Source organism: Strix aluco, chromosome 15, assembly GCF_031877795.1.
Source record: "Strix aluco isolate bStrAlu1 chromosome 15, bStrAlu1.hap1, whole genome shotgun sequence".
In the NCBI taxonomy this organism is placed as follows: Eukaryota; Metazoa; Chordata; class Aves; order Strigiformes; family Strigidae; genus Strix; species Strix aluco.
In genome coordinates, this window is record NC_133945.1 from 16,214,270 (window position 1) to 16,232,284 (window position 18,015).

At 35.8% G+C, this 18,015-nt stretch overlaps 1 protein-coding gene across 6 annotated transcripts in view; it reads left to right on the forward strand.

Moving 5' to 3' along the window:
- The window catches only part of MRTFB (myocardin related transcription factor B), an 85,778-nt gene that overhangs the window by 53,273 nt on the left and 14,490 nt on the right, over positions 1-18,015 (forward strand). For all 6 annotated transcript variants that reach the window (XM_074841520.1, XM_074841516.1, XM_074841518.1 and 3 more), the window contains 8 exons: positions 405-460; positions 1,028-1,103; positions 2,171-2,332; positions 2,892-3,076; positions 10,163-10,303; positions 12,330-12,577; positions 14,127-14,280; positions 16,472-17,497. In XM_074841520.1, coding sequence (XP_074697621.1) covers positions 405-460; positions 1,028-1,103; positions 2,171-2,332; positions 2,892-3,076; positions 10,163-10,303; positions 12,330-12,577; positions 14,127-14,280; positions 16,472-17,497 — 2,048 coding nt within the window. The remainder of the gene's footprint in view (positions 1-404; positions 461-1,027; positions 1,104-2,170; positions 2,333-2,891; positions 3,077-10,162; positions 10,304-12,329; positions 12,578-14,126; positions 14,281-16,471; positions 17,498-18,015) is intronic.

Here is an 18,015-nt window from a genome sequence, read left to right on the forward strand (position 1 = left end):
TCCTAAGGGATGGTCCAGTTCTCTCTAGTACCATCAATTATGAAGCACACACAGATAGTAAATACAGTGGAATCAATGAAACAGTATTTTGGCATTCTGAACCTTACCTCATAAAATTTCTACTGTGGAACAGTTTTGGTAAATAGACCCCAGTGTACAGAGTGAAAAAGTTAACTGTTACATGGTAATGTCTGTTAAAATCAAGTATTCCAAGTATTCTGTATAGGAGTGTTGCTCATCTCTGTTAAATATGAGTGAATACAACTAGCACGAGTCAAATGTAAGCCTGGTCAGATGCAAACACCACTCTGAGATGGTGTTAAACACCCATACACACATACTGATTAGGATATTTCTTTTGGAAATCACTTCCTGTGAATTTAACTCTTACTCTCCCTTCACAGCTTTGAAAAGTCCAGCTGCATTCCATGAGCAGATAAAGAGCCTGGAAAGAGCCAGGGTAAGCCACTTTGTGTAAACGTGTTATTAACATCTGAAAATGGATAGTCAGTTGTAGGTGATACTAAACTGAGTACATGAAAAAATGATTACCATTACAGTAATAACATCTGCTTTTATCTTGGAAGAATTCATTAAAATAAAATACTGGTGTCAAATCTGAGAAGAATTTTTGTAATCCTTCACAGATCAAGGTGGGGGATAAACTTAACAGTCATAATGTAATACACAGCTACCTCCAGTTAAGGATAGGATGCTTGGGTAAATTATGCTTGTGCAGTATTTCTGTAGCAAACCTACACTATTGTGATTTTGTGTGGTGGTATGGGATCAAATCCAGAAACATTCCCAACTTGTTTGGGGAAGATAGAAATTCATTAGCACTGCTTAACTGATAGAAAAACAGAACAAACCAAACCAAACCCCTCTACTGCCCATGTTCTAACAGTGATGTCCAACTATCTGAATACAACTTCAAATATTCATTGATTGGACATCAGTGATCTATCAAACTACTTTGATTTTTCTAGCATACAGTAGTTAATGCTACTTCCTTATTTCTTTAAAGACTGAAAATTTTTTGAAGCACAAGATTCGCAGCAGGCCGGACCGGTCTGAGCTGGTCAGAATGCACATCCTCGAAGGTATGTACCTTTTGAGCTGCTGTTAGAAGGAACTTCTGTTATGCACTCAGTTTTCTAACTGAATTAGTCTTTGATACGAATTATTTCTAAAGGTTTATATGCTCTATTTCTCTACTTCTACAGTGTCTGTTGTAATCTGTATTCTAAATGTGTATAATAACAGATACATCTGTGGCAGTGAAAGTATGCTCAACTGTGTATTCCTCTGCAGTTGCATACTGCTTTTATTCTATAATGATAAGTATACCATGGGGTATGTACACATAGCATATATATTGCTTCAGTTTCTACTCATACCCTAAATAACCTGACAGCCTTGTACTTCCCCCCCTCCCCCATTGCCCCAAACAATCTTTAATAAACTTGACTTTCACCCTGTCTTGTTATTTTCCTTGTTGCTCAGGTCATTTGAAACAATAGTCGTCTTATGAATGGGGCTGTATTACTGTGTTTCTCCATAATCTTACCAAAGACAGAAATTACCAAATAACCATAATTCAAGTCAGTTTAATAACCACTAGTTTTCAAAACATGCATTTGGATACTAAACCCAGATAGTTCTCCATATTGATAGATCACATCCATATTGACAGACTATCCCATATTTTCATTGAAATACAATTTTGAAGACTCAAATTTGTGCTAGAAGCTATTTTTAAAGGTAAACTTTTTAAGATGTTTGTCAAAAGAGAATCTAAAAATCAGTGGATTGATTAAACCTTTACCATAGCTCACAATGGCAAACTGTTAGGGCAGCAAATGCTGTCTTCAGATTATAATTAGTGTTTGCTATTTTATATTCCCTGCATTATTTTTGGACATTAGACAAATGTTTACCAAAAGTATTACTGCTGTTAAAAAAGGTTATATTTATAGAAAAACATGATCATGGGTATGAACAACATCTACTCATATAATCTTGGGTTTGCTTATTAATTTGAGAATTTTCAGAAGAATACTTGCCTGCTTTTGATAAAAGTGGAATGGTTATTGCAAAGACAAGACAGTGTTGTCATGAAATTGGAGAAAAGATGGAACAGAACATTTATATCAATATATCTTTTTAGAGACCTTTGCAGAGCCTTCGCTGCAAGCCACTCAGATGAAACTGAAGAGGGCTCGGTTGGCAGATGATCTGAATGAAAAGATTGCTCAGAGGCCTGGTCCTATGGAACTGGTAGAAAAAAATATTCTTCCTGTAGACTCCAGCGTTAAAGAAGCTATCATAGGCAAGTCAGAGTGCCACAGCTTCTATGTTGTTATCTGTATGGCATTGTGGAAAATAATAATTTAACTCTTGAGGGTAAAGTTCACTGGAAGGTAACATACTCAAAGTTTATTACTACCAATTCTTTCAGCTTCTGAGTCCTAAACTCTGTGATCATTTAATTAAAGTTACCCTATTTATATTCAAAACTAAGTTGGAATTATACAGTTGGAGTGTAATACTGTATTTGAAAAGAATTCTTTGTAATAAAAATTATGACAAAGTAATCAAACATGTGGCCATTACTCAATCTGTCATAGGTGTCTGTGCACTCCACATATGTTGAACATACCTTTTAATTTCTTACTAAAACAACTTCTGCTATGCACTTAGTTTTATTGATTCCTTGAATATGATTTAATATGGCTGTCATTATATTAAAAAGACAATAAATACTTATGTTTAGACTGTGCTGAAAACCAATCATTTTCCAGCAATTAACTAATTCTGCCACTAATGTCTAAATTCAAGTTGTGTAACTAAAAAAAACTGTTTTGCTTGTTTCTTTGTAAACATTCTAGCAGTTGGACAAGAGAATTATCCTCAAGCTTTGGATGATTATTCATTTGATGAAGACAGCAGTGATGCTTTATCACCAGATCAGCCAGCCAGCCAAGAATCCCAGGGTTCAGCAGCTTCCCCTGGTGAGCCAAAAACAAGTGACTCACCATCACCAGTAACACCAAATGCTACTACGTCAACACAGGTACAGTTTTTAAACGTTGAAACAAAATCTTCACGGTATGATTTTTGGTCTGCCACTATAGAAATGGGGCATAGTTTCAGATGGAATGAATACACTTGCTGTTGCAAAGGAGTGTCTGGGACTCCCATTTTCTGTTTGGGAGTCTGTATAGATTGGAACCCTGGCTTAGCTGTTGGCAGTGACGAAATTCCCATAGACTGTGGTAAAGCCATAAATTCATTGAAATTCATTATGGCCCGTAGAAGATTTACAGCTTTCCCAGAAGTTGTTTAAAAGGTCATATCCGTGGTTTACTGCAGCTGTTATTGATTACTTAATGTCTGTCTTCATTCTGGGCAAGGTCTTGAACTTGCTTAGAATTAAACTTAGCTGAAACAACAACAGTTGACGTCAGTTCCATTATCTCCAGAAAAGTCCATAAAAAATAAGGTTTCCCACATAATTTAAATGTTCTCTCCTATAGTTTTAAAAGACTGTCTAAAGAATTTACTATGTAAGATGTGAAAATAACCTGTATGTTGATTTTTCTATGAGGTTTTTAGTATTTTTTCAAGTTATTTACCAAGAAAGGAAAGTAACTGAGTCTGCCATAGCAGATAAAATGTTGTCTTTATAGTAGAGCATTTAAACATGTGAGGATTTAAAGAACAGTGGATTTGAATGAAAACACTTGACTGTTTTCATGAGAGTTGCAAAAATGAGTTTTGAAAAGAGAACTCTTCTTACAAAAATTCCGTGATTTGAAATGGACAGTAACATCGCCTACCCTATCTTTAAACACATTGTAAAAGTGCTGGTGTAAAATAATTTGCCAAAACAGTAATGAAACAAAGGTGCTACAAATCAATTTCTTTTATCTTCTATTAGCATACTGAAAACAGTTATATGCATAATCGTACTGTTACCTGGATGCTTTTTAGAATATCTTGTACAGCACTTGCTTCACAGGTCTTTATCTTCACCTTTAAGTTAATCAGTAAGTTTATTTATTAATGAGATACATGTATTTATTTAAAGGTTACTATGTTTAGCTTAAATAGGTTGTTTATGATGTTTTCTGTCATACCTCAGCTAGTAAATTTAAACTCACTAACTTAAGCCCAGTTAAGAGGAGAAGGCTTTGCTTTTAACTAGATTTCTGCAGCTTTCAGGGAACTTTTTCTCTGGATGGAGACCCAAATTAAGGCTCCAGTGGAGGGAAAGGCAAGCAAAGTCATCATATGTTGTCTGATGGGAACTAGCTTAAATGGCCAGCAAATTCCAAACCAACCAGATTTAACAGTACTCATCTCCACTCAGCTTGTTCATTTGAGACTGACATAGCTAAGTAAATGACAAATTGTGCTTATATTCTGAGTTATACTTGCCTACGGGAACCATTAGTTTGTGGTTCCATGTTGAAATGAAGTGTAACAAAAATTTTGCCTTGTATCAATGCTGAATTAGTTGTTGAATCAGTTACACATGCCTGCTGAGCAGTCCTGTATGATAGGAAAAAGTCCGTGATCCTGAACTACTGTTTCTCCCAATAAGCCCATTTTCCTCTTGTATGTAAATGAAAGCAGCTGTATTATTGCAGAAAAATAATTTATGTTTCAGATTGCATTTTACCATACTATCCACATTTACACTTAAATAAATTATTTAGTGGAAAGAGATGGGTTTTCATCACAGTATTATATATATGAAGTGACTTACAAATGACATCAGTTTAATAATGCACTTGGCTTTGTGTACTTGGTATCGATATACCACGTGTATATAAGCAAACGCAGAAATTTTGGTAGTTGTCATTTCTGTTTAATTAGCGGAAATGTTTTGTATTAATTTGAGCAGTATTCCTTAAGCAGAAAGTGTGAATTTGATGGAAATTCAAAAGCTTTAGGACTTTAACTTGTTGCATTTCATGCAAGTCTGTACCTAGTAAACAAGTTGTTTTAGCCTGTATAACACAAACATTAAAATACTTTATTTTGAAAGAATTTAAGAGTGTATCAAAATTTGACCAATATGTGAATGGTATTACTATAAATGCGGTATATTCTTCAGGTTAATGTTGATCAACTGTAATCTGTAACAAATCTTTTTCAGGAGGACTTCCTAAGAGTGCTCCGTCATCACTTTCTCCACTACAGAAAGGAGAAAAAGATGTGTAACTTTGCAGTTCAAATTATTTTCATGCTTGTCTTTATTAAGCATTCTTTTAGAAAATGCATTTATTTATATATTTAAACTCTCGGAGGATTTGTAGCAAAGGCAGGGCTGTACATAGGGAACTGTGCTGCAATTCATAAATTAAATACAAATACATACAAAAGATAAGACAGAACTGAGAATTGAGTTCTTACTGTATAAAGTAATGTAAAATTAAACAGTTAAATATGAGATAAATATTGTTGATTCTCCAAAGATGTTACTGTCTTAATGACCATGGATACCTGACAACTGAGTAGCTCACGATCTGGAATTATACTCCTTGGTTTTCTTACTACTATAGTAGATAGAAAAAGTATTGCAAAGTTCATATTGAAAACCAATGCTGGACACAACGTACGGCACATCCATTTTATTTCATTGTTCCCCAACATACAGATTAAGATGTGAATTGAGTTTCATGTCAAGAGAATGTAATTTGTGTTGAATAAATCGAAAACAAACCACATGAAATTAGATTCCTAAGTAAAGACTTAGGCTCCTAATGGAGAGTTAAATAAAAATACTCAAAGCAATACATGCCAAAAGCTTTTCAAGTAGGAAGCACAAGATAGATACGTGATTGCAGCAACAGAGTAACAGAGCACTTGAACTTGATTGAAAAAGCACTTCAGATAGCACTTCAATCCTTTGCTTATGGATTTCATAACATGTTACAGCCGCTTCTGTGCACAGATCTAAAATGCAAAGTTGCTCTTCTGCAGAATAAAACAGATGCTTACCTTGTTGTTCCTTTTGAAATAAAGAATAACAGCACAGCATGTCTCTACAGGAGATGTGTCTGGGAAATTGCTCCTTCATTCTTTTAATTTCCTCTGACAAATTTTACATTTTATTACAACATAAAATACAAAGAATGTTTTGAAAATAGTGGAGTGCAGCCAGAGTTCTTTTCAAGGCTTCCTCCTCCACACGTTTCCAGGCCTCACAGGATGTAACATAACTTTGAGAACCTTCAACCCTCATTGACTGATGGCCTAAAACTTGCTTTAACCCAATGTATTTGCATCTGGTGAGGATTAGGCATTTTAACCACACCACTATAAACAGATCAAATCGTCATGTTCACAATTCTGAAGATATTAAACAGTCATCTTCAAAACAGCTGAAGTATTTTGCTTAATGAGACCGTTTTCTTAATATATTCACTGTAGCTTGCTGACCTGCTAGATGCTTGTTCGCAGCTAGAAGAAAAGGTTCAGAAATCATATTATCTGTAAATGGAAATAGAAGATCTGTTCAAAGGAGATAATCTTTACATTACTTTATGAATTAATCAAGTTAAGGAGTTGAGACATGTTCATTTAGTTTTTTTGAATTTAAAAAACTATCAAGTAGTTCATTGCCTCATCTAACACTTGCAGGAAGAATTGGGAAGCTTTGTATTTCATGGAGCCATTAATCCTTTGTAGTTTAGGATAACAACTAATGTAAGGAAAAAGTAGTTTATGGCAAGAGGAGAATGTTTAACAGCATGATTTTCAAGCAGTATGAATTTAAAAGGTGGGGTTTTTTTTGGTTTTGTTTGAGGTTTTTAGAAAGTTACTAACTTTGCCATTTTATTGAGTTTTGTTGTGCTGTCATGGACTTGTTTTCATAGCCTGTAAAGGCTTGCTAAATATTATATTTGAAGTCTATTTATTTATTTGGGTTCAAGAAGGATCAGAATGATGAACAGTAAAAGATTATGTAATGAATAAGCTGAACTATCAAACATTTAGAATGCTTTTTAAATGGGACTTCAGGAAAAGAAAATTTAAGAACCAGTGAAAAACATGAGATCATTAGAATTCTCCTGTGTTTTATGGTACATGACACTTTGAATCAAAGACAAACTAAATGCTTTTTAAAATGATACCACTATAACTAAGCCTTTTAAACTTGATAGCAACAGGAGAGCAATACCTTGGAATACAGCATCCAGAACTCTTTTTTTAAAGGGTAAGTCCCTGTAAAGTCCTCTGCCAATTCTTAGGCAAGTCCAGCAAATAACAGATACTGTGTAGGTATCGGATGCTTTCCAGAGCACTTTGAAAGTTGGATATAAAAATAGAGGCATTTATATCTTTAGCCTGCCACCATAAACTGACACAACCCCAAGACAGGCATGTGTGCAATGTTTCAGTGACTAGGCATGGCATACTAAATCTTGCAATTTAGTAAAGCAGTATCAGGAGCTTTTCCTCTGGATGGCTGCACTACAGAAGGATCAAAATCACTATACAGTTTAGATAGGTTATGGCAAGCTAGGATCCTGTTGCCAGCTGACAGTTGGAGACACAGAAAAACGTATAAAAGAAACAATGAGATAGAAGGGAAAATTATTACAATTTTATTGTAAGCAAAAGTCAGAGACCTTAGTGCATGCAGACTGGCAACTTGATAATTGCTATCCCAGAAATACAAAAGAACCAGAACATAAAGTTGCAAAATGTGTACCAAGTGTTTTTAGCAAAAGAAGTCCTTTGTGGTACAATCTTGTGGAAGAATAGTAGAGCACAGGAAGAAATTAGGGAGAAGTACCTGTCTGATTTGATTAGAATGCAAGGTTTTAGAATGTATTCTGAAGAAAAGGGATATTTACTGATAGGAATATAAGGGAAATGGATGGGCTTTTATAAAAGGACTGTTGTACTAGGTGATCTAATTGCTTTCTTAAACAATGGAAATACAACTGATCTCATCTGTCTGGATTTAATACTGTATGATATTAAACACTAGCAAAACTGGAGAAGATGGAGATAAGCAGAGATAAGACAGAAAGAGGGAAGTATTGGGTTGAAAGGAAGTTGGTAACAGTGATCTGCAGGAGTTGATTTGGGGACATTCTGGTTTCATGTTATTAACAACCTTGACATAAGAACGGATCATGTAACAAAAGTTGAAAGGCATAGGCAGCACAGAGTTGGTTTGTTATTATGCAGAAAGTACTGGTTGATTTGGCTTTTAGGAGAGAAATGGAATGCCAATAGAATGGAATAGTTCTTAAAAAGAAAAATACACACCACCTCTCCTTCCCATGAAAAAGGAATGGGGAAGGCTGGGGGCCCTGACAAAAGAAAACTGAGGAGGAAGACAGTTGGGGTGCAGTGGTGAGCAGTGAAGTGACTGAGCTACTCTGTACTTCCTCTGTAAAACTGCAAGTATGTCAGAAGAGGTGATTTCAGTGGAAGTGTTAATGCCACTGTGAGGATCCCAGTAAATCGCCATGTGGAATATCCTGTACATTTCCAGTTACTTTTACTTATATCCAAGAAAGACTAATGAAAACTTTAACACAAACAAGAGAAGATGATCAGAGAATTAAAAATCCCTTTTATGAGAAAAGAATTAAAAAATCATTTGCGTAGCTAGAAAAACAAGGGTTGAAATCTGTTTATGTGCAGAGACTGTATGCCATCAGAGGGATATTCACTACAGAAGGAAATAGGTTTTAAATCAGAAAACAATTTCAGCACAGAAAAAATTGATACGACAAAGTTAAGGTCGGTGAAGTCTGGTAATTATGTAGGAAAACTTTTGGGAATTTTCTGGTAGGCGTAGTGGTGCTGGGAGAAGAATAAGAATTCCTAAGCTTATATGGAATTTAGTAAATTTATAGAAGAAATTACACACATGATGTTTGTAACAGCGAGGGAACAAACCCACTAAAGTTCAGGCTATTGGACTGTACACAGTAATATCGTTGTGCTGGCAGTCAGATGCAGAAGTAATGTACCTCCTGGCACCATCAGAGGTGCAGTTGCCATGAAAATACTATAGGAAACTGTCTCTTCAAAATACATCTGCTCTGCTGCTGCATGATCATTCTGAAACAAGAAGTTCATTTTCCTATGTTGATGTTTGACATTTATGAAAAGAGAGGTTGCTCTGATGGTACTAGTTTGGGTGGCAAGATTATCTTGTGTACACAAGATTCTGACTTCACAGACAGAAAATACTGAAGGCCTTAATTCTATAGTAATAAAGCAGTGTTTCTCTAACTTCAGTATACGTGTAGTGTGTCTAGGGTCCAATTTTAATGTTGCTTCAAGCAGAGTAATAACAAATGGTGGTGTCTCTGCTAACAATTACTAACAATGCATTGCATTCTTCCTTGAATTATTTCTAACCCTTATCTTCCCTTTTACTTACAAACAAAAGTTAAGAACTGGCATCAATTGGTTAATCTGATTCTGGGCTACCAACCAGAGACAAATACATGTTAGGAGCAGTTTAAGTAAAATATTTCTGACTTGAATGGGTGAGATTACTTCTGAATCCTTCCAGCTCCTTCTTATGATTTTGTAAGAAAGACAGAAAGAAGATGTTTTCATGATATGTCTTTATTTGCTTTCACGTATGTTAAAAGGAGAAGAGAATTCTGCAAATTAAAACAACAGTGTAAAGGTTATGAAAACAAAGCCCTTGCTGAGGGCTTTTTTTGTATATTGTTACAAATCCTTTTTGGTTATTGTTCTTTTTACCTGCAGAAACCCAATAATAAAGAAAACTGTTAATGTTGGAAAAATATTTATTATGATACACGACAAAAATTGATATTAAAATCAATTACTGTTTTGCTTTGGTGAAACTAGAAGTAAATCCAGTAAAAACAGATTTTGGATACATTTACATGCAGTAGTTAACTACGCAGTCAAGGTAGTAAACCAGTTTATCTTACTTGCTATATTTGAAGAGTGCCAAAATGTGCCTTTATAGAATACTTGTAGACATGTATATGAAAGAGTCCTGTTTTCACAATTCCTCCTAAAAATATTTTGCAAATTTGACATGATAGTAAATTGTCTTAACCTTTTCACGTTTTTTCAATTATTCAGATGGTGGATGTTTTTAATGTTTTTCTTTTTCCTTATATTTTTTTAATACTAGTATCCACCTTTAACCTCTCCAGTTCCTGAATTTCTCAAAACTCCCTCTACAATCGAACAGCATGTTACACGTTCTACTGCTACAACCACCCTGACCACAAGTACTGTATCTGCAGCAAAGCCTGGGCCAACGTTAGTAAAGGTAGGTATCTGTAATATCGGCATCTGAGGACTATGTTCTTAATCTTTGTCCTTTTTCAATGCAATATTTAATGACAAAATACATGTTACAGTGCCTCTAACAACAATTTTTATTAGTGTTCAGGAGAACACACTTGGTTGTTGACTGAAAGCTTTTGTATGCTAAGATCAACCATTAACACTTGTAGCGAGTGGCTCATTATTTCAGGAGGTCCTTACAGTACAGCTGACAAAAGGTTTCAAGCAGAATTATGCATTACATTGCTATGGAAGTTTTTAAGAAACAAGGACAACAGATTTTTGCAGTATTGAGTTTCTACTTTCTATTGGTGAAATTAATCTTTTCTAATCTATTTTTTATGGAGAATAATTTAATAGTAACAGAGACAACCACATTCATAGTCTGCTGTTCACCAGTTTGGTTATAGGTATTGCTCCTTTTTCACAACTATTTTCTTAGTTCATTTACCATATAAGCAGAACACACTGTGTGAGAGAAGTTACTGTATCCTTGTATTTGAATATCAGAAGAACATACTCAGTTCTCTTTTCTGCTCTGACGTAGCCAGCAGCCTGGAGAACTTTTTTGAATGCAATTAGAGAGGGGTTTGTGTTAGAAGATGTCTGTAATACTTCATTTCAGCAACTTTGCCAAAGGTCTTCAGCTGTGTAATGAATATATGTATGTAGACTTCTACCTAACTACGTGAAATTAATTCTTGGCTCAGTTTACAAGGATGACCTCTAATAGTCAATTTCTAGTATAAATTTGTCTATATCCAATGAAATCACTGGATTTGTACCAGCTTACTTAATGCAGGACCTTAATGATAAATTCAGATATCCCCCAAAACAGGCTACCTGTGTAATAAATGTGCATGGATCAACACAGGATTTCTGCTTTGATACCTTCTGTATGACTAGGTAACTGCCTTCAACTTTTCACTTGAAATAATTTCAAAGAGCTTGTAAAGGAAGAGGGTTTTACCACATGTTCAGGTGTTGCTAATAAGGATACTGCTGAAAGTTTTGTAAGAGTAATCCTGTAATTTACAGGACTGTCTGTCCATGCTTTTAATCTTGACGTGGAAGTACTTCTGACCTGCAGGTGTTTACAGATAGATGGACTTTAAGATACTAGCTTTTACTTGTACAAAGTGCTAAGTGGCTTTGAACCTACCTGTTTGTCATGGTTTAACCCTGGCCAGCAATTAAGCACGTTAAGTGAGGCACTCACTCACTCCCCCACCTCAGTGGGATGGGGAGAGAATCAGAAAAAAAGAAGAGTAAAACTCATGAGTTGAGATAAAGTCAGGTTAATAGGACAGAAAAGGAAGGGAAATTAATAATAGAATATACAAAACAAGGCATGCACAGTACAGTTGCTCACCACCCACTGACCCAATCCCCAAGCCGTGGTGTCCCCTGGCCAGCTCCCCCCGGTTTATATACTGGGCATGACGTCCTATGGTATGGAATATCCCTGTGGCTCGTTTGGGTCAGCTGTCCTGGCCGTGTCCCCTCACAGCTTCTTGTGCACTCCCAGCAGCCGCTGGCAGGGCAGTATGAGAAGCTGAAAAATCCTTGACTTAGTATAAACACTGCTTAGCAACAGCTAAAACATCAGTGTGTTACCAACATTATTCTCATCCTAAATCCAAAACACAGCACTGTACCAGCTACTAGGAAGAAAATTAACTTTATTCCAGCCGAAACCAGGGCACTGTTTTAAGAAGAATTCCTCTTTGCAATGACAGGTCATGACTAGCAGAATCCCTTAGCTTCGTTTGTGCCACCTATTAAAAAAACATTTACAAACTGTGATTTGATGACCCCTTCTTGTATAAGCCAGCTGGAGTACGTTAACTTTTCAAGGATGGTAAGTGATTCTTTTGGGCAGGTTTGCAGGGATTTCAGCAACTCTTTGCAGTAAATGTGCTCCTGTATGCTTTACTTTGTACCTTGCATAACTGCTTGTAAATGAGATATCTGTTACAGTTGTTTGAATCTTTTCCATCCATAAACAGCAAAGCCATCCAAAGAACCCAAATGATAAGCATCGGAGCAAGAAATGTAAAGAACCTAAGCCAAGGGTGAAAAAATTGAAGTATCATCAGTATATTCCACCTGACCAGAAAGGTGAGAAAAATGAGCCACAGATGGACTCCAACTATGCTCGTCTGCTACAACAGCAGCAACTGTTTTTGCAGCTGCAGATCCTGAGCCAACAGCAACAACACTACAACTACCAGACAATTCTACCTGCACCACTGAAGTATGTGAAGCATTGTTTGTGTCCTTTAAAGAAAAGATATATACATCAGTTATAGACTTTAGAGCTTAAGCATTTGCAAATGTTACGAGACAATTGGAACCCTAAATGGCAATGTGCATCACTGTGGGTGTTATTTGCCTCATTTAACAAGGTGATTCTCTTGTTAAAATACTCCTGAAGTCTGATAAGCCTTTAAATGGTTCTAGTTATTTTTGCATGAGGTGGAAACAGAACCTCCTACCTGTCAGATGCATTTTTTCCGACCAGATGCATATTTGAAACTCAAAAGCGTTTATGCAAAAGCAAGAAAGTTTTGATGCCATTTTCACTCAAATATGACAAACATGACTCAAATATGAGCAGAAGAGAAACTTACAGATGATGGTTTTTACAAAGACATATACTATTGTTGTGTTTTTACTGTCTTTTTACATCAGTTTCACAGACCACATTTTTGCAGTTTACAAATAAGAAGAAACAGTCATTTTAAATTAGGTAAAATCTGTATATTGTTTATAGCTTCATCTGCAATGCTTATACGAGTTCCTCATCAGTGTTCATCTTTAGCACTGTTAACAGTGAGAAATATAGGTTTATGATTTATAGGTAGAAGCAGTTAGAAAAATAAATCTTCAAAGAGTTGCCAGCACCCTATAGCAGAATGAGAAGCTGACTATCTGCAGTTTCATTCTCACCATCCAAGACCAATCTTTTCCTAGAAGTGCTTATACTGTAACATGCCACAGTCACACAACCCTAAATTCAAATTACTTTCAACTGGGGTTTTTTAAAATGAGTTTTCACTGAGTTATTTTTCCTCAGCAAGCGAGGCTAGAGAAGTTAAAGATACCATCTGTGGTTATATTTATAATTACCATGTATCCTAACATTTGGACTAGAGATGTTTCTGCCTGCTTACCCACGCTTCTTATGTTCCATTTACTGACATTTCAGAAACATTTTTTCATAAATCAGACGAAATAAAAGAGCTGACTTATGGTACCTAGTATAAATGATGGCATTTTTAAATTTTGTACAATTATTTTGAGATCCTTATATGATATTCTTATGAGTACAGCTGATAAAAATGCATCATCTTCAGAGTAAACTGCCTTCACATCGGTCCTTGTTACATATGGACATTGGACATGTATGTAGGGTTGATACATAGAGTTCAATATTGTGGAGTTTTTTTACTCATGTCAAAAAACTAACTAGTTGCCCTAGCTGATGATTAATTTGTATAAACTGATTCTGCAGTCCATAGTATTCTTCAGGGATACTGTGACAATATTAAAAGCTATGAAGCATAAATTAGTACTCTTAGGAGAAAATAAAGTATCAACGTACTACTCTTATATTTACTTCTATGTGCTGTTTTACTAAAAATACTTAATGGTAATGTCTTATGTTAAATACATATTAGTAAAAAAAATTTCATTTGTTCATTAACTTGATAGACACTAGATTCAGAACCACAGCTTCTCGACTGACAATGTAATATATTTAGCATTGACATTATTGTCTCCCTTTTTCTTATCGCTTGAAGGCCACTGAATGACAAACAGAGTAACAACGGGAATACGCCACTGAATACTTTGAACAACAGTACACCGACTTCAGCTGCCAGCTCACCAAGACAGAACAGTAATATTCCGAGCCGAAAACCAGGACCTCTACCTTCAAGCTTGGATGACTTGAAGGTAAAAAAATAAGAGGGATTTGTCCATTCCTGTGCATCACTATAGGTCATAACTTGCCAACTGTTATTGTCAAGAATAAGCCCGGATATTATTTACCAATTAAAACTGTACTTTTCTCTTAACTTTTAGAATAAGGTTTTCAAAGTTTTCAGACATAACTCTTCTGGACTTAAATATTTGTTTTGATTTAGCCTCCTCATATGCTTATGTTCTAGAAATGACATTTCTTTGTCAAAGAAATAGAAGAGGAAGAAGAATTTCAGACAGATTGTATAGGTACATAATTTGATACCTTGGGTAAACTGTGGGGCACACTTCATGTGAAGTTTTAACCCAGGCAGATTTAAACACTGGAACAGTAATTTCCTCATGACAATTCTAGTATATCAATGAAGAGGTTTAGTTAAGCAGTATAAATTAAAAGATACCCTAATAATAACATATTCAGAGAGGTCACTGCTGTAAAGCCAACACAGAAATAACACTAGTAAAAGAGAACAGAAAAATGAGAGATCTTCTTACCGGAGTTCAACACATCATCTGAAAATGAACACTTAATTTTCATAAAAGCTTTTTGAAGTTAAAAATATCTGTGTAAACTCAGATTAAACTGTAATATGAAGGCATTGCATAGGATTTTCTTCCTTCAGAAATACATCAACAGGAATTAATACTGTGAGGGATGTAATGAAAATGAATCTGAAGAAGCTTGTGGGGGTTTAGATGTGGACCCTTTCAAAAGCAGCTACCCGAATGTTCCAAACCCGAGCAGAGGCGCAGGGACATCTAGTGGGCAGTTTATTCGTGTCTCCCTCCCTTCACCAAGGCTTTCTGAGGGATGGGAGTATTGCTGTAGACTTAAAGCGATAAAAAAAGAGGCTTCTGAAGATTAGATTCTCAAGACAGTAATCTATTGTCAGTTAAAGCCAATCTTTTAATATGAAACAAGTCTGTAAAAATGCCATTCAAACAACAGTGCTTGAAATAAGCTTTGCAGACTTTAATATCTGAATGTGTGCTTTGGAGTGATTAAAGCTGTTCACTTACCCATTTCTGCATAATTTATTGGTATTCCTGCTAATGTGGTAACACTAACATAAGCCATACTTGCAGACCTGCTGGTGGTGGTTTTAACGCTGAATCATGTAAATCAGTTCTGATTAAATTCAGAAACGCATTGTTGAAAAACAGAAAAAACTGAAATGCACTTTTAAGCAAGAGTAGAGGATACCAGACTAGGGGAGACAGCTGATAGTCATTGTTAGGTAGACAGTTATTTAACATAAAATTACTGTAGTTCTTAAAAATGTTAAATGGATTGCTATGACCTTTCATCATTTCCAAATCATGAAGACCTATAATTGAAAATTCTAGACTGGCAAAGTACTGAAATATTACTGAGGTCACTACCTTTTATTCTTTTAGAGGTGGTTCTAATATATATATACAGCCCAAACACTCGATACTTAGATGTGGTGTAGGTATATCATAAACAGAAGCCATTCACTGTGACTGTTGGTTTTTAATTGGTGTTTTGAAGCACAGAATTAATTTACAGTCAACACATTTGCACTTCACTTTGTCTGTACATTTACTCAAAAATTGAGAACATTTTTCTATCAGAAATTAGATTAATTTCAACTTCTTATATTTATGATTGTAAAAGAAACCCAGATGGTACATAGCTATAACTGTTCAGTTGCTAATTAGAGAGCGAGCCTTCTGTGTTTGATGGGTCTATTGAGTCATCCAACTGACCTGATAAAATTTCTCAGAAAGATACCTATCCGCCTTGATGGCGTAACAAAGGGGTTCAGTGTGCTAGTGTTCAGTGCTTTTATCTGCACTGCTGACATCATCTACAGGTTCACTTCAGAAGTTTTTAGCCCAGAACTGGAGCTGTATGTTCATTTTCCCATTTTGAGTGTTTATGAAAAATTAGTATAACTTTGCTACTATTGATTGTACAACCACCGAACACTGCTAAGGTTTTGGCCACTTAAACAGTGAAAGTAAGTAGCAGGTCATGGAAATGTGCTCACGGATCATGCACGCTGTCAGAACACAAAGGTGTAATAACTAGCAAATATGCTGAAAAATAATTTTTCTTATTAAGATTTAATAAGGGAGAATGTATATAAATAAGTTTTAATATTTTATTTTTTTACTATTGTGCTTTGTTTTATTTCAGGTAGCAGAGCTTAAAATGGAGTTGAAATTGAGGGGATTACCAGTGTCTGGAACAAAAACAGATCTTATTGAGCGTCTGAAACCCTATCAAGATCTTAATAACAATGGGGTTGCTACTAGTAGCTCTGTTACAGTAACCACTTCTACTGGGGCCACAGGTAACACTGGGGAAGTGACTGTGGCATTTCCTGTTGCAACACTAAATAAACCAGTGGCTAATACGATATCCAGCTTTCCTCCAGAAAAAACATCTACTGGACCTGGCTGCAAAGTTGTAAATACCGAAAACATTAGCTCTCCTTTGCCTATATCTCCCTCTCCTTCAGAACAATCTAGTCTAAGCACAGATGACACTAGTATGGCAGATACTTTCACAGAAATGATGACCATGATGTCACCATCCCAGTTCTTAAGTACTTCACCACTAAGAGCAAATATGAGTGATGATAATCAGAATCGCAGTAGTGGAAGCATCTCAACCATGGAGTTTGATGTAGCAGAAAAGGACCGCAAGCTTCAAGAAAAAGAAAAGCAGATTGAAGAGCTCAAAAGGAAACTGGAACAAGAGCAAAAACTTGTGGAAGTACTGAAGATGCAACTTGAGGTTGAAAAACGGGGACAACAACAACAGTCTCAGACTTCTGGTAACTCAGCTGCTTTGGAACAGAAGCAATTCAGTGCTGCTGTCAAAGATGAAAATGCTCTTACTGACTGCTCCAGTACAAGTCAATCTGTACCTGTAGCTAGTCATTCTTTAGGACAACCGGTATATACCAGTGGCCAGAATCCAGTTGCCAAAAAGGCCGTTGTTATCAAGCAGGAGATACCTGTGGCCAAAGCTGAACCTCAGAATGCCATTTCTCAATTTTATGTTAATCCACAGAGGCAGCCGCAAACTGCAGTTGTTGCCCAACCTCAAGCTTTATTAACTACCCAAGGAACTGCACAGCTGCTCCTTCCACTATCTATCCAAGGACCGAACTCTGCCACTGCAGTGCAGCTACCAGTTGGAAACATAAAGTTGCAGGTAAGGGTGTTTTTCTTTTTCATCATGTAAACTGCATGGCACTATTTGCACAATTTAGTATAAATAGGTAAATGTGCTGCTTGTAAGATTAACTTAAAAATCAGGCTTAGCCTGTTTCTGCTTTAGGGAAAAGAGTAGAAAAAAGTAAAAGCCAATCTCTTTATAACTTCTTCTAGTACTTGCTTTCTTTATGACTTTTTTCCCAGATACTCTTTCCTGAAAAGTAATTGTCTTACCATGTACTGCCTCCATGCACAGTTGGTTTTGATTTATATCAGCATATACCACGATTTTGTTAATTCCAAATTGTAATGGAGAGCTACAAACCCAGTATTTTGAGGTCTATCTGTTTGCAAAATATGTGTTTGAACTTCCTTGTGTGTTGATGGCTCATTGTATTTAAGAATGTCAATGCTAGGTTGTAGAACTCCCGTGGAGCTATAAAAAGAAACCATGGTTACACAAATAGTATTTCTAGGCTGATTATAGGTAGTATCACAATTAATAAATACAGCATA